The 17,608-nt window shown below is 44.3% G+C and overlaps 1 protein-coding gene across 1 annotated transcript in view; it reads right to left on the bottom strand.

The window, feature by feature from the left end:
• SNX24 (sorting nexin 24) overlaps positions 1-17,608 on the bottom strand; it is a 156,105-nt gene that overhangs the window by 136,788 nt on the left and 1,709 nt on the right. Inside the window, exon 4 of the mRNA XM_029941154.1 lies at positions 17,506-17,605. Within this exon, the coding sequence (XP_029797014.1) occupies positions 17,506-17,605 (100 nt within the window). The remainder of the gene's footprint in view (positions 1-17,505; positions 17,606-17,608) is intronic.

The following is a 17,608-nucleotide window of genomic DNA, read 5'->3' as shown; positions in this document are numbered from 1 at the left end:
CACAGCCTTAGCAGCTCATTATTTGCACCAGAAGCCAAGCCCTGATTTGGACAGAGTTCCAAAGTGCCACCCACCAGCAGCACCATCACATCAGCCTGTTTTCCCCAACTCCCTGCCTCCTCCCTGACCATCGGACTGCCACCCCGAAGTCTTTCCATGTATCAATCACCTCTTAGGGTGCTGCGTGACGCTGTCTCTGTCCTTCAGAAGCATTCCCGCTACTGAATGACTCATCTTCTGGGCACGTGCAGCATTTGCCATTCTCTTGCCACTTTCAATTCTAACTTCTCCACTTCCTTTTCTTTCTTACTACTATTTTCAATAGCGTCACTCCTTTTCCCTTCTGGGCAATCTGGGGTAAATGCTGCTCTGGGTACATTGAAACCTAGTAACAAAGCTACTGGCCTAGGACCCACACTATGGCTGAAACTAAACTGATAACCCAGCCCCCCTGCCATTCACTGCAGGCATGCGGAGTAGACATCCTTTATGGCTTTGGAGGGGAGTGAAAAAGTTCCTCTGGATGCAAAGTTTTCATGTAGAGGAGCTTTCTCCTGCCTTCTCTTGACATGCAGCTTCTGGAGAAGCAAAGGACAGAAGGCTATCCTGAATTCCCAAAGTACACTCTTGATTAACTACAAAGATCTTCACGGTTTAAAACAAAATAAAACAAAACAAAACCAACAAAACAAAAACCTTTGTGCCTTTCAGTTCTAAACTTCTGAACTATGTAAATCTTCTTGCATGAGTCATAAATGAAATAAAATCTACACTGCTTTGTATCCAACATTATTTATATGCAAAAGCAGCAGCATTCATTGTGAAGATAGCCTCTCAAAGGGCAAATGAGGTGTTGATTAAAATTCTCTAAAACACACACTACTCTGGACTTGGAATGAATGGCTGACAAAATCCATTCGCATCTACACCCCGCAAACCATCCCCCTCCACATTCCCATGATGCCATCAATGAAAAAGTTCACAGCACTAAGACAATGCATTTGCCTGAGAAAGTACTTTCTGCACTACATACGACTCTGTTCATTAACTTTGCAAAATTTATTTTCAACATGATCTCATGTTATTTCTGCAAACGTAAAACCCACAGACAATGAATTCAGAGTCTATGATGGAAAAAGCACACCTGATTTCTTTACGAATTAAAAGATAAAATGTAGCAATAATTTACTCCAATAATTTTTATGGGAAAGATCAAGATTATTGACTTCTAAAATAAGGTTTCCTTCTACTAGGTTCATTTCATTCCTGCTCCTAATAATTGGTATTTGAGAAGGAATTTTAGGATAATATTTAAAAGTTAATTAAAAACAGTGTAAGCATTCATGTCAGTCAAGCATGGCCTCTGCTCTACAATGCATTTAAATGTATGTCACCTTGACCTGTAACACAGCAATGTAAAAAATTTTGGTCAATATAAATCAAATGTACACTAATTTATTCAGCAGGTTCCCTGGTATCTGAATCAACATTAGAAATCTAACCAGTATTTGTTATTCTGTTATTGACAAAAGGAAGCATATTTAAATGATAACAAGTACTCAGGGGTGTCATTTGGAAGTTAAATTGTTCCCCAAGGACAGCCTCCGTAAACATCTACATTTAAAGGTCATTTACCACCAAATTATGAACAACTGTTGCATTTATTAGCAGAGGCTCAATAATTTGGAAGCTGCAGCCATCAATTCTTCCTGACAATGAGATCTAATTGTCCACTAATAATAAACAAGGAAAGCAGGGCCTTTTCTACAAACTTATTCCCTGCACTATGATCACGCATTGAAAACGGAGATGCAAACCTTCTGCAGGTATGTATCTGAAGGAAAAAACCTTCCAACTAGCTGCAAGAAAGCACTGAACATCGTTTACAATAAATAGCGGATAATAAAACATAAAAGTGTGTTTTCTTGTATCACACACATCTAACCTAAAACAAAAGAAGAAAGAAAAAACACTACAGTGTTTATTGATGAAGTGCATATTTCAATTTTATAAGGAAGTGTGATGGTGAATTCTACCATGGAGTGCCTAGATATTTGGTCAAACATGATTCTGGGTGTTTCTGTGAAGTGGCTTTGGGTGAAATTAATATTTCAACTTACAGACTGAGCACAATAGACTGCCCTCTAATAATGTAGTGGGCCTAGGGGCACCTGGGGGGCTCCGTCGGTTAAGCGTCTGGCTTCAGCTCAGGTCATGATCCCACAGTTCGTGGATTCGAGCCCCATGTCGGGCTCTGTGCTGACAGCTCAGAGCCTGGAACCTGCTTCGGATTCTGTGTCTCCCACTCTCTCTGCTCCTTCCCAGCTCATGTTCTATGTCTGTCTCACTCTCAAAAACAAACAATTAAAAAATGTATAATGTGGTGGCCTCTTTTGACTTTGGAGGCAACCTATGCTGTGTTATTCCAACCTCGTTAGCAAATGGCCCAAAAAGCTACTGCTTCTGAGTGGAGCCCACGACAAGAGAAGGATCTGTAAGAGGTCCATGGTGCTGCGCAAACCACTTTGTCCTGCGGATCTTTATGACCCACCAGATCCCCGAGGGCAGGAAGTGGCAGACAGGGACAGGGACGTTGCTCTGAGCCTCTGTCAGGCCCCCGCAGGTGGATGACAGTGCGGGTCCTCAGGAAGCTGGAGCACAGCCCTGCCATCCTCTGGGAGGAGCTACTTTTCTTTTGAGAAAGAGTTCTTGGCGTGGTCTTGTACTCTGATAGGGACCGGAGGCTTGGCAACAGACCACCAAGTTACCAGGCGACGTAAGCTGCCCTCGTGAACTGGCTGTTATCAACCCACCAGGCTATAAAGCTGGGCATGGCGACACTTGGTTACCAACGGGAAGTGGCATATGCGTGATCAGGCCCGAGCAGACCCTGAAGGCACAGGTAAGTTACGTGAATCAGTGCCCAAATGCCCATGGTCCCCACTCCTGCTGCACTAGTTTCCCTCTCGAGCCTGACCCATGGCCTCACGAGGAGTCCCCCAGAATGAGCCGACAGAGGAAGGACCTGGTTGACAGAGGAGCCTGGACTGTACTAAGCACCACCTGTGAGGGCACACCTGGGCCACTCTGGTCCCTCTCTGGCACAGCCATGAAGGACAACGATCAAGGGAAACCCTCCCTGGGGGCAGATTTCAAGCAGTGCACCTAGTAGTTCACTTTGCTTAAAAGGAGAAGCGGTCAGATGTAAGATTAGATACTGACGCGTGGGCGATGGTCAGTGGTCTGGCTGGGCGGTCGGGGAAACACAAAGAACAAGGCTGGACCCCCGGCTCTGGGTAAAGCTGAAGATGAGGTTATACACGCAGACCTCTCTGAATCGGCAAAAGGAAGAGAAGAAGGGGGCAGCAGTGGTGGTGGTGGGGATAAAGGGGGAGGAGGAGGAGGAGGAGGAAAATGTGAAACTTTTTTTGGGTCTCATGTGAACGCTCATCAAAGAGGGACTGCAGGGGCGCCTGGGTGGCTCAGTCGGTTAAGCGTCCAGCTTCAGCTCAGGTCATGATCTCACGGTTCTTGGGTTCGGTCCCCGCATTGGGCTCTGTGCTGACAGCTAGCCCAGAGACTGGAGGCTGCTTCAGATTCTGTGTCTCCCTTTCTCTCTGACCCTCCCCCTGCTCACGCCGTCTCTCTCTGTCTCTCAAAAAATAAAGAAAAACATTTTTTTTAAAGTTAAAAAAAAAAAAGAGGGACTGCAGCAAAGGAGGATTTTAACGATCATGTAGCTAGGGTGACTTGCTCTGCAGATGCCAGTCAGGCTGTTTCCCCAGTCACTCCTGCCATTGACCAAGGGGCTCACAAAGTGGCCATGGGGACGGGGAGGTAAGTTATGCATGGGTTCAGCAACACGGACTTCCACTTGCCATATGCAATCTGGGTATGACCACCACTGAGGGTCCAATCTGCCAACAGCAGAGACCAATATGGAACCTCCAATCTGGCACCATTCCATGAAGTGACCAGCCAGTGACCAAGGAGCAGGCTGATTACACTGGACCACGTCCACTGTGGAAGGGACAGTGTTTGGTTCTCACTGGAATACACATTTATTCTGAATAAGGATTTGCCTTCCCTGCATGAAATCCTGTTGCTACAACTCTTGGACTTCTGGAACCCTTTACCCATGACTGTGGTCTTCCACACAGCACTGCTTCTGATTAAGAGGCTCGCTTCACAGTAAATAAGATAAGATGGTGCAGTGGGTCCATAAACATGGAATTCACTGGTCTGATCGTGTTTCCCACCCTCTTCAAGCAGATGGCCAGACAGAATGGTGGAATGGCCTCTTGCACACTCAGTGACAGTGCCAGCTGGGTGGCCACACCTGGCAGGGCTGGGACAAAGTTCTCTACATGGCCATATATGGCCGGAATCCGTGTCCAGTACCTGATGCTGTGTCCCCATAACCAGAATTCACAGTTCTAGGAATCACAGCATAGAAATGAGAGTGACATCACTCACTATTATCCCTACATGTCCACTGGCAAAATTTGTGCTTCCAGTCTCTCTGACTTTATGCTCTGTTGGCCTGGAGCTCTTGGTTCCAACAGGAGGAATACTTGACAAGGAGACACAATAATTCCATTGAACTGAAAGCAAAGACTGCCACTTGGCCACTTTGAGCTCTTTGTGTCTCTGAATCAACAAGCCAGGGAAGTCACGGATGAGTGTGGTGGCCGGGGTGATTGATCCTGACTAGCAAGGGGAGAGGGGACTACAGTGGGACAAGGAAGATCATACCTAGGATGGGAGGAGATCCCTGGTGGCGTCTCTTAGTAGTAAGAGGCCCTGTGATTAAAGTCAATGGAAAGATCCAATGACTCAACTCAAACAGTACTACTAAAGGCTCAGACCCTTCAGAAATAAAGATCTGAGTCACTCTACCTGGTAAAAACAAAAACAAAGACAAAAAAAAAACCCCACAACTAGCTGAGGTGCTTGCTGAAGACAAGGGAAATATTGAGTGAACAGCAAAAGAAAGTAGTTATAAATACCAGCCATGATTATGTGATGAGTTACAGAAATGAGGACTAGAATTGTCAAAAGTATTCCCTCCTTGTCTTTAGTAGTTTTATGTGCTTATCTATTAACATATATATAAAGCAAATATCTTTTTCTTCTCATCATTTTGTCATGGAACAGAAGAGGTACTAACTTTACATCACAGAATTTAAGTATTGGTAACTTTACATCATAGTATTTAAGTTACGGAATGTCAAGGAGAAGAGTAAACATGCCTCAGGATTTATCTCCTCTTCTGGATAAGGGGTTCACGTGTTTTCAGGTGCACACAACAGAGCTGTACCGTGTTGGGCAGAATTAAGACCTTGTCAGTGTCTTTATTTGTAGATTATGTACAGTGTTAAGGAGCTGTGTATGGGTGTCAGTTTGACAAAGGGTAAGTCTGTGATGGTTTATTTTATGTGTCAACCAGATTAGGGCACAGGACACCCAGATTTGTGGCCAAACATTTCAGATTAAGCATGTCCAAAAGACAATTTCTGCTTTTTCCTCCAAAATCTGCTCAACCCAAATTCTTCATTTCAGTAAATGGCACCATTGTTCTTCCATTTGCTCAGACTATAAATCTCAGAGCCTTCCTACTGCTTTTTCCCCCCCTCACACTCCAAATCCAATCCGTCCCTGAATCCCACTGGCTCCATGAGCAGAAGCTACCCACAGTGCAGCCTTCTTCCACCACGTCTTACAGAACTGTTCTAAGCCTCCATCGGCTTTTACCCGGAAAATACAGCAGCTTCCTAACTGAGCTTTCTGCCTACACCCAATACTCCTAGAGTCTCTTCTCACCAAAATGAGAATGATCCTTTTTTTTTTAATGTTTATTTTTGAGAGAGAGAAAGAGAGACAGAGTATGAACGGGGGAGGGACAGAGAGCAAGGGAAAGACAGAATCCAAAGCTCCAGGCTCTGAGCTGTCAGCACAAACCCTGAAGTGGAGCTCACACTCACGAACCATGAGAGCATGACCTGAGCCGAAGTCGAACACTCAAATGACTGACCCGCCCGGGTGCTGTGATACTGATCCTTTTAAAACAGAACTCCTGTCACCACCACAGAAGGGCAGGGATTGCCATCTGTTTCCTTCACTGTGTCCTCACCGCCTCAAAGAGGGGCTGGCACATGACTCATGGTCCATTCTTACTCAATCACATCCCTCCTCTGCTGCCCATCTCTGAAAGTAAAAGCCTTATCAGTGCCTACCAGGCCTACAGGCTCAGCTGCCCCCCACCCCACTTCCCCTCACATTATCCCTCCACCATGTTACCTGTGGCCTCATCTCCTACCCCCCTCTCTTCTCTGATTCAGTCCAACTGCCCTGGACTCATTTCTATTCCTATCTCATGCCCTTTGTGCCCGTGCTGGTCCCACTGCCTGGACCACTCTTCCCCTAGATAACCTCATGGCTCACCCCTTACCAGCCTCAGGTCTCAGTTCTACTGCTACTCTCCCGGGGAGGGCTCCTCGGTGCTCTCTATCCCCTCCCATGTGTATCTGACAGCAGCACTTATCACTGAGATACTGTGTATCACGTACTTGGCAGATCTATGTGGGCTCCTCTCCACCCATCCAACTAGAGCGTAAGCTCCTTGAGGGCACACGTGAGTGCTCCGTTCACTGCTGTATGCCCAGCAGGCCGATCAGTGCCTGCCACATAGCTGGCTGCCAGTACACATTTGTTAAATAAATGATTTGCTGCCATTATTTTCTTGACATTATAAACAATGCTACAAGGAACAGCTTCATGTGTCTACCTTTGTGTATTTGTGGGTAGAGACCAAAGAAAAAGGAAGGTTGGGTCCAAGAGCATATATTTTCCTTAATGAATATTGCCAAATAGACCTCCCAAATACATCTTCCAAGTTGTGGTCTCATCGACAGTGTCATAGAGAACCTGTTCCCTTATCCCCCATTCCTATCAGCACTGGTTTAATCAATCATTTTCACTTTAGCTATACTTATTTTTTTTTTTTTGTTCTATGCCCAGTGTGGGGCTTGAACTCACAACCCTGAGATCAAGAGTCACAGGCTCTACTGACTGAGCCAGCCAGAAGCCCCCTGTCTAGTCACTTTTTACAAGTCTGTTTTACTTTGCTTTTTTAAAATTGCTGGTGAGGTTGACTATCTCTGCATATGTTTTTGTCATTTTGTACCTCTGATGTCCTTATTCCCTTACAAACCAACAGACCAGCAAACAATCTCGTTATTTACAGCTGCTTCCAGGATAAAATTTTAAGAATCCACAGTCCCACTAGCCACTCAACACAATCTCCAAACTCATTTCCTACCCCCACCACCTACCCCTCTGTACCGACTCCCAGTACCTCCTACCCTTCCCCACGTCCTGCCTGGAACCAGAAACGATCTCCCCTTTCCCAGCCCGGCAAACTTCCACTCATCCTTTCTGAAGAAGCACTCACATCAGCTCTCCCTAAGCCCACAACACCAGTACCATGGCTGGGAGACCCCAGCACATAATACATAATCACAGGAAAGAGTGTTTTCTCTCCCTGCCTTGTGTGATCTTGACGGTAAGAAGAACATCCACCAGCAAGGCAGAGCGAAGGGCGAGGGTGAAGATGGCAGAGAAGCTCCTAGATTCTCAAGCAACTTCTAAATTCCTAAGTGCAGAGAACTAAGGAAAGGCGGCCGGTAGGACACAACTTACACACCAATTCTTCCTTCGAGTGAGAATTATAGGATGAAAACCTAAGTCATTTGCATTTTTAACAAAAATCAACAAGGGGACAATAGCTTATTTCAAATACCCACCCACCCGATACCCACTCCAAAAAAAGAAAGAAAGAAAGAAAGAAAGAAAGAAAGAAAGAAAGAAAGAAAGAAAAAGAAAAACAATTACAAGGAACACTAGCACATTTCAAAAATGCCCAAACTAGGCATCAGAATTGAGCCAGGGAATTGCGAGTGTACACTGAGCCACCTCTGCTCACCCATCAGATGGGCAAAAACCCAAGGGCGTGACAACACATGCGGCTGGCAAGCTTGGGAGGAAACACGTGACCTCATAAACATGGGAATGCAAAGGAACACAATCCCTAAGGAAGGGGAAGTGACAATATCTGGCCAACTTAAACATGCATGTACCTTTTGATCCAGTAACCCAGTGATAGGAATCTATTCTAAAGATGCCCTGACAAAAACACCAAAAACAAAACAAAATAAAACAAAGCCATGCACAAGGCTAGTGACTGCAGCCAATAATTGAAAATAATTGAGCTATAGAAAAGGAGGTGGCATCTTTAAATATGTCCCTGGGGGCACCTGGGTGGCTCAGTTGGTTAAGCATCCGGCTTCAGCTCAGGTCATGGTCTCACGGTTCGTGGGTTCAAGCCCCATGTCGGGCTCTGTGCTGACAGCTAGCTCAGAGCCTGGAGCCTCTTTAGATTCTGTGTCTCCCTCTCTCTCTGACCCTCCCCTGCTCACACTGTCTCTCTCTGTCTCTCAAAAATAAAAAACCTATAAACGCAAGGGACTGCACTTTATCAAATATGCTAATATCCACAGATTCATAATAATACTCGTTTTTTAAAGAGAGCCTTTCTGAAAACCTTTAATTTGTGATCTTTGGAGGCAGTCCACTTGTGGTTTTGAAAAATAAATAATAAAAGAAAGAATCAGGCATGTATCCTGCTTTTCCTAGAAAAACTACACCTCAGGGTAACCAACATATGAGGCAAAGTTTCTTTGTACACATGCATTCAAGCCAATAAATGAAGAAAGAATGATAAAATTAAACTGTCAATAGTTAGCAACCACTAAGGAATTAAGAGATCTATGCAATGTTCTTCAATGGCTGCTAGCATCACAAATCAGAGGCTGACAATGACCCAGACTCTACCTTTTTATGATGTAAGGAACTGAAAAAGGTGTTCATAATGACATAGGGATTGAATTAGCAAAATTCAGTGGCGGAAAAGACTATGAAACAAAAGTCACAGTTTATACAACAAAATAATTTTAAAAGAAAAAAGAGAAAAAGAACAAGGTGGTAAAAGAACCTAGAGATTCAGGGGCACATGGGGGGCTCAGTCAGTTGAGCTTCTGCCTCTTGGTTTTGACTCAGGTCATGGTCTCACGGCTTCATGGGGCTCAACCCCCGGGTGGGGCTCTGTACCAACAGTGAGGAGCCCGCCTGGGATTCTCGCCTCCTGCTCTCTCTGCCCCTCCCCCACTTCCTCCGTCTCTGTCTCGCTCAAAATAAATAAATCAACTTAAAAAATCCAAAACTGTTTAAAAGAACCCATAAGTTAAAAAAAATTTCGGACACATATGAAGCAATCACATGATATGGACCTAGTTTCAATCAAATTCAAACAAACTGCATTTAGAAAAAGAATACACTTGAGAAAATTAAGAAAATGTAAAAATGGATTGTTATTTATGATAACTGAAAAATTACTGTTTCTTTTTTGCTGTTCATTTTTAAACTGTCTGATAATGATATTATGATTATATTTTTAAAGGGGGAAGTTTTGTTTTTTAGACATACATGGTGGAAATACCTAGAGACAAGTCTGAGATTTGCTTCACAATGCAACAGGGGAGAATGTGCAAAAAGTAGCAGGAAAATATTCAAAAATGAAACTAGCTGTAGACTCATTTTAAAAGCTGAGTAAAGGCATCCTTTTCTTCACTGCTCTATATGTTAGAATTTTTCATAAGAAAACAGGTACTTTCTAAAGGGAGGGGGGCAAGACAACAGAAAATTAAAACAGAAAAGACACAGGCAAAAGCAAAATAACAGAAAATTGCATTAACAATCTGAATGAGTACCTGCAAAACCAGTGTAAGAAAGCAGGGTGTGGGTCCGGTGGCCCCAGGGTTTTGCAGGAGTGCTTAGGGTGGGCGGGGAGTGGAAGAGAGGGGTGGGAAGTATGTGTCTCTACACCCTCTAAAATACATCCTAATCACTTATGCAAATGTATTGGCCTTTAGCATCTTGAAGGAAAAAACAAAACAAAACAAAAAACAAAAACATAGGTAGAATAGTAAGGCTAGGAATAAATAAGGCTAGAAAACAAAACCCGAATTGATCACAGAGTTTGGAGGTTGTAATAAGAATATGAGTTGAGGGGCGCTTGGGTGGCTCAGTCGGTTAAGCCTCCAACTTTGGCTCAGGTCAGATCTCACGTTCGTGGGTTCGAGCCCCATGTCAGGCTCTGTGCTGACAGCTAGCTCAGAGCTTGGAGCCTGCTTCTGGTTCTGTGTCTCCTTCTCTCTCTGCCCCTCCTCCTCTCATGCTCTGTCTCTCTCTGTATCAAAAATAAATAAAACATTAAAAAAATTTAAAAAAAAAGAATATGAGTTGATTCCATGCTAATTGTTACTTCTGAAGTAACTCAAAGTATTTGCCAAGATTTTTGTTTGTACAGCATGAATATTTCTCCTGGACTTCTGTTGAGAGTATTCATTGACATTAAAGAGCTTCAGAAAAAAAGTTAACTTCAAGGCAGTCCCTACTCAAAAGAATAAGAGTAAATCATAAGCAATAGCTTGACACATTATTCCTTGCACTGTGTAAGAATTATGTCATTTAGACCTCAAATCGCTCTACAAGGTAGGTACTAGTATTCTTCTCTTTTACAGAAGAGGAAAATAAAACACAGGAGATAGAGTGGCTTGTCCAAAGTCAGACTTCAAGCTAAATGACAGAGGCAAAATTTGAATGCAGACAGCATGAGTCTATAGCCTGAGCCTTTCACTGTTAGGCTGTGTCAGCCTCCGTCATAAACCAGTGGAACATAATAAGCAGGCTTTTGCCAAATGGCAAAAATCATTCACAAAGCACCTAAATTAGCTAAAATTCGATTTGATCCATGCAGGTTCATTTCTAATGACATGCGTGCCTCATTTTTGAGACAGCGTGCTGTAATTTGGACTACTAACTTAGTTTCACATCACGTCAGACAAAACTAAACGCAACATGATATCCTGGATTGGACATTTGTGGAAAAACTGGTGAAATCCAAATAAAGTCTGGAGCTTGATTAATAGTTAAGTACCAACGTTAGTTTCCTTGTTTTGACATTACCATGGTAATGTGTGACGTTAATAGGGGAAACTGGGTGAGGGGTATAGAGGTACTCTCGGTTTCTAACTTTGTAACATTGCTGTAAATCTAAAATCATTTCACAATTAAAAGTTTATTTTAAAAAACATATATGGGATGCCTGGGTGACTCAGCCGATAGAGCATCTGACTTCAAGCTCGGGTCATGATCTCACAGCTCATGGGTTCAAACCTCATTTCAGGCTCTGTGCTGACAGCGGAGGCTGGAGCCTGCTTCGGATTCTGTGCCCCCTTCTCTCTCTGTCCCTCTCACCCTGCCTAAAATAAATAATTTTTTTAAAGGCTTAAGAAAAAAAAATAAAAACAAATAAATTATGGGGCTCCTGGATGGCTCAGTCAGTTGAGTGTTGGACTCTTGATTTCAGCTCATTATTGCAGGGTGGTGAGATCCAGCCCCCAATTGGGCAGAGGACAGAGCCCATTTGAGATTCCCTCTCTCTCTCTCTTCCTCTGTCCCTCTCTTCCCCTGCCTGCACACTCTCTCTGTAAAATAAAATAATAATACTAAAATAAAATTTAAAAAAACATTTAAATTACAAAATGGAAACTATTCCAAAAAAAAAAAAAAAGGTTAAAATGTATTTGTAGCTCAAGGAAAACAAACTTAGTTCTGTCCCCAAAGTTCTGAGCACCATACTTGCAAAGTTCAATCCTCCTGTGCCTGTTCTGATTTTCTAGGTAGTACTGTGTTGGCTAATGTTCACAGATATTTTCACATTTGTATTTCTTGCCCTTAAGGGTAGGGAACATACCGTACGTGTGCGCGAGTGAACTATGCAGCGCGTATTTTGTGTTTGCTGATGCTGTGGCGGCTCCTTCCTTGTTACACACAGGCCTCTGTCATCATGGATGGTTCTAACGGGTGACTTGAAGACACGTGGTGGACGCTGTGTTCTCACCGTCCTTCTGACCTTCTCCCACTGTCGTGCCTACTGGGTGAGGTGGCACGAAGGGGACTGACCTCATTCCCAGCTCCAGAAAGGCCTATTATTTTAACTCCATCTAGTTAATGTAGCCTTGCCACGCGATTGGTTCAGGTGGCTGTGGCCTCAGCCAATCAGCACACAGAGCTGCCCCGGCAACAGGATAGGTAGAAAAACCAACTGGGGATATTAAAATGCTAAAGGAGAGAGATTTGTTCCCAGCTTCTGGGGGAGGGAGGGTGAGTGCCCATATTCTGGAGAAAAGCCCTCGCTTCCTCTGGAAGTTACAGTACAATTTTTTTTAATCTGCAATTTGTTCCCTCCTGTCACCAGGTGAATGCCACTATGAGGATGACAGCAGGGAGGAGGGCCACTCCTGAAGAGCCAGACGCCTTTACTCAACTTCTCATTTCCACAAACACAAAATGGCAATAATAGTATTTCCTGCAGAGCACTGCTAATTCCCAGGCAATACCTGCATTGGGGGTGTGCTAAAAAAACAACAAAAAACAACTGAGAACTGGAATAATATTAAGGTGTCGCTAATCTGAGGATAATACTGACACTGTGGTTATATTTCTTAAAAAGTCTTTAACTTGTTGAATATTCTAAGTGAAATGATTACAGGTGAAATTGTATCTCAGATTTGTTTTAAAATATTTCAGAATTTTAAAAAGTGAAAGAATAGGGGTGATAAATGAAGTAATAATTTAAAATACTGAAAGTAAGGAGTAAATGATTCCTCATGTTGTCCTATTTTTGGATTTTAATCCATAAAGTATTCTAAAAATTTTTTTTTAATTTTTTAACATTTATTTTTGAGACAGAAAGAGAGACACAGAGTGCAGGTGGGGGAGGGGCAGACAGAGAGGGAGACAGAAACCAAAGCAGGCTCCAGGCTCTGAGCTGTCAGCACAAACACAAGAGCTGTGACATTATGACCTGAGCTGAAGTTGGGTGCTTAATCAACTGAGCCACCCACGTGCTCCATCTAAATAAAAAAATTTTTCTTTAATGTTTAGGAGAGAGAGTGTGAGAGAGAGACAGAGCGCGAGCTGGGGAGAAGCAGAGAGAGAGGGAGACACAGAAACCAAGGCAGACTCCCGGCTCTGAGCTGCCTGCCCAGAGCCCGACATAGAGCTCGAACTCACAGACCATGAGATCATGATCTGAGCCAAAGTCAGACGTCCAACTGACTGAGCCACACACATGCCCCCCCAATTTTTTTAAATGTTTATTCCTCTTTGAGAGAGAGACAGAACAAGTGGCAGAGGCACAGAGAGAGGGGGAGACACAGAATCTGAAGCAGGCTCCAGGCTCTGAGCTGTCAGCATACAGCCCAAAGTGGGGCTCGAACCCACAAACCGCGAGATCATGAGCTGCGCCCAAATCAGACGCTTAATGGACTGAGCCAGCCAGGTGCCCCTAATCCATAAAGTATTGAAACAATAATGATCCCTGCACATATCTCAGCATTATGATCATGTATATATATGAAGCTGCCCTATGTAGTAAAAACCACAATACATCAAGTAAATCAGTGAGAGTCCACAATCCAAGGAAAAGATAGATTGGTATAACCATAACACAGTCAGAGACACATAGTTAAAGCAAACTTGAAAAACCATCTAATTCATTGCTTTTTTTATAGCTATAAAAAATGAAATCTAATACAATCAAATTTTTGCGCTGCTACCTAGGTAATTCTAGTCTTGCTATTTTTTACCAACATATTTGAAAACTGAACACAGTAGCCTGTCCTGACATCCACGACCTGCTTACCACCACCTCCAATGAGCTGCTCTCCATCCTTACAAGACGACTCAGCTGCATCCAGAACTCTACTCTCCTCTCCGTAAAGCATCTGCCATTCTCTCTCTTCCCACTTCTCACCCCTTTGCTTCCTTCTCCCTCCTCCCCCAGGACGCAGTGCGGAGACATCGTTGCTCCTGCAAACTTTAAGTTTATCTTCAGTCCACAGTCCTTCCTCACTCCACGTGCTCTTCCTGGGAATAGCATCAACTTTGATGCTTTTTCATCTTTAGTGCTGAATGACCACCTAGAGCACTATTTCTATCCCAGACCTCTATTCTGAGCTCCAAAATAAAACAGCCTCATCAATCACAAAAACTCAGTACATCCAGAAATGGAATTTCCTCCTTGCTTCAGCTCTGATTGGGTCAACAGCAACCACATCCACGAGTCACACTCTCCCTCATGTCCAGTCACCAGGCCCTGGAGACTGGTGTTTTCCCCTCTCATTTCCCAGTTGCCTTTAGTTCAGGCTCTCATCCTCTCTCCTTCCTGGTCCTCGTGCTGGCATCCTTTAAGTGATTAATGCTCCAAGGTCCTCTTTCTAAATGCAAAGCTCATCAGCTTGTATGTTACTTCCTTCCTTAAAATCCTCCAGCGACTTCCCAAAGTCGGGGCTGCAAGTCCATACTTCTTTACAGCTCTCAAGGTGAGCGAGCTGGTCTCTCCCCACCTCTCTCGCAAGCCAGAGGCCACCGGGCACAATCCCTGCTGCTACTGGAAGCCCCGGGCTGTACCCAGACCCCGCCCACGCAGAGAGCTGCTCTGCGCCTCATCCTCATGGCTCCTCTAACAGAAGGCTCACCATTTGTTAGTTCCTCAGCGCACCTGTACCGAATTCGACTACATGACAGGCACCGTGTGGGGGTACAGCTGTGGACACTGGCACTGTCCGAGGCTCCAGGAGGCTAGAGCCCAGCAGGTGAACAGCCAGCCAACAACTCAGCTATGGGGGCACAGGGTGGGTAGGGAAAACCCACCAATGAAGTACTATGTGAGTGCCTGTGAATTTTGTTAGACTAGCCTCTCCGGCTTCTTTATAAACTATCAGGATTTAGAAGTGCCTTTCTTCCCAGTTTTTTTTTTTTTTAATCTGGGAGCTTAAAATGCCTTTCCTTCCAGATGACATTTTGCCCTGTACTTCCTCCTTCTAGAAACGACAATGTCAGAAAAACCCAATCTGATGTCTGAAGGCGGCATTCCTAAGCAGCCCCCAGCTCCATCCCCACTCACCGCCCCAAAGCACAGCACAAGTGACTCTTCCTCCTCACGACTCCAGCTCGCATCAGCACCCGAGCCCTTCCCTACCTTGCGCCTCCTGGCTGAGAATCCCTAGGGAACAACATCCCTGCACCTTTCAGTTCCCCACTTGACATCACGCAAGCCCACAGTGAATGGTTAAGGGTGCAAAGGGCAAAAATGCACCCTATGGAGCCTAACTTTGTATAAATTTTTTGAATAGCAGTTGAGCAATATCTATAAAAACTTTAAACGACCCAGAAGTACCACTTCTAGTTAATGTTCTACGGAAGTCCTAATAGTAGGCTGTCTCATTTCAACATTTGACACAGGTACTAAAAATTAGAAGCAAATGTCTAGGCACCTGAGTGGCTCAGGCGGTTAAGTGTCCCAGTCTTGGTATCAGCCCAGGTCATGATCTCATGGTTTGTGAATTCGAGCCCCACACTGCATCAGGGCTCTGTGCTGACAGTGTGAAGCCTGCTTGGGATTCTCATTCTCTCTCTCTCTCTCTCTCTCTCTCTCTCTCTCTCTCCCCCCCCGCCCCTCCCCCACTTGCTCTTTCTCAAAATAAATAAACATTAATTTTTTTTTAATTAGGAGCAAATGTCAATGGCCATCAATAAGAGTTCTGGGTAAACAAATGATGGCACATTCCTTAAGAGGGAGATCCTTGTGCTTACAGTAGCTAGGAGGAAACAGACCAAATGTGTGTACAGAAAGATACCCATGTTGTAAGACGAATCTTACAATTTATTCTGGGGGGGTGGGGGGCATGTTTTCAGGGCAAACAGAAAAGTTTCTAAGATAGCACCCCCAGGTTTTATGTCCTGAAGGCATGGGATTAGAAGCAAGGAGAAAGAACCACACTTCTCTACTACAAACTTCCTATCATTGAATTCATTCGAACACATTATTTCAGAAATTTAAAACAGACATAATCGCCTAAATAAAAAGGCATGTTTTACTCTGAAGTATACATTATTTCACAAGTTGCTTGTTGAGAAAGCAGAGATCATATTTGTACATTCTGAGGGTTTTTTAAATATTGTCCATTGCTAAGTTCCCAGGACCTAGAATACAGACAGGGTACAGGCACTCAGTTAATATTTGCTAAGTGACTAACTGCTGAGCAGTTACAAAATAGCTGCTCAGAGGCAACAAAGTATCCAATAGCCACTTCCTCGCTCACAGACTCACATGGGCGGGGGGGGGGGGGGGGGGGGGGGGGGGGGGGGGGGGAGTCACTTGCAGTGGTAACTTAACAATATGATTACCAGTCTAAATGAGTTGGGATTTTTGTAAAAAGTTCACTTTTAAAAAGCACACCGCTGTCATCATATAGGCAATCTGCACACTAGCAAGTTGACCAAAAGGGTTCCTTCCAAATCAATTTATTTCACAACCTGGCACATGCCTGGTCCTAATACAAATCAGGAAAAGAGATCTGAAAACAGTGTGGGAAAACATAGATCCTGTAAGAGAGCAAAATCACTAATGGCCAAAAAGCCTTAATTTTGATCTATTTAAAAGTGCTTATTTGGGGGGGTAATTAACTTTTAGTTTGGATTACTGAGACCCCCTTCATCTAAACACATCCAATGACCAAACAACCAAGCTATCATCTTCAGATCCTAAAGAATGCCCCAGAGACGGTAAGCCTTCCATGACTGTTGATGCTGATGAGGGAAGTCATGTATCTGAAAGAATTACAAGCAAGGTTTCAAGGCTTTAAGGAAAAGGGCTTGCGTACATTCAAATTTAAGTTCAACTGTGCCCCTCCCTTTTTGAAAGGAAGATAGAGAATATTTAACCAATGTTAATTCACTGGTTCCAAATAGGCTGTCACCAAAACCCAAGAATGCTGAGTGGAGGGAAAGGTTCAAATCCTTCCCTGCCAAATTAATGTCACTGGTGTTGAGCAAGTGAGTTCGAGCCGAACTGCATCAGCCCTTTCAGGCTGCCCTCTGCAATCTTCTCTGCCTACCTGCTCTTTAACAACTGGAAACACATTCTTCCAAGGTCTCACTGACACGACGCATTTCTCCCTCCAGCAATGACGGTGGAGATAAATATGATGCCTGAGTTCACTGGGAAATCAACCACCCACCGTTTACCTACTGAACTTGTTGCCCAAGTTCCAGGCCCTGGTCTTCACCCTGCCGACCCCACTCTTCCACTCCCGAGAGGAGGGGCTCTGTTTGTCAGTTCTCAGGGATCAGTCTAACGTATGGAACAGGTGCTCACAAAGTACCTGATGATGCCATCTCATGGCACCGCAGAACTAGGAGGGGGTTAGAAAACAACTTTGGAAGCCATCTAAAAGCAACACACGTGCTCACGCTGGCTAATAAATAGCTACAAATGATTATTTTTTCTTAATTAGCATGTTTTCCATCAGAAGATACCTCGTGGAACTTGGAAACCAACAGCAACCCGCCGCGAAGCCGCTCCCGCCCGGGCAGAGAGGGGGCGGCGGGGCCAGACACGCACGCAGCCCACCCCGGGCTG

This window comes from Suricata suricatta, chromosome 6, assembly GCF_006229205.1.
Source record: "Suricata suricatta isolate VVHF042 chromosome 6, meerkat_22Aug2017_6uvM2_HiC, whole genome shotgun sequence".
Taxonomy (NCBI): domain Eukaryota; kingdom Metazoa; phylum Chordata; class Mammalia; order Carnivora; family Herpestidae; genus Suricata; species Suricata suricatta.
Note: the sequence above shows the minus strand (reverse complement) of the source record. Positions and strands in the feature narration are given on the sequence as shown.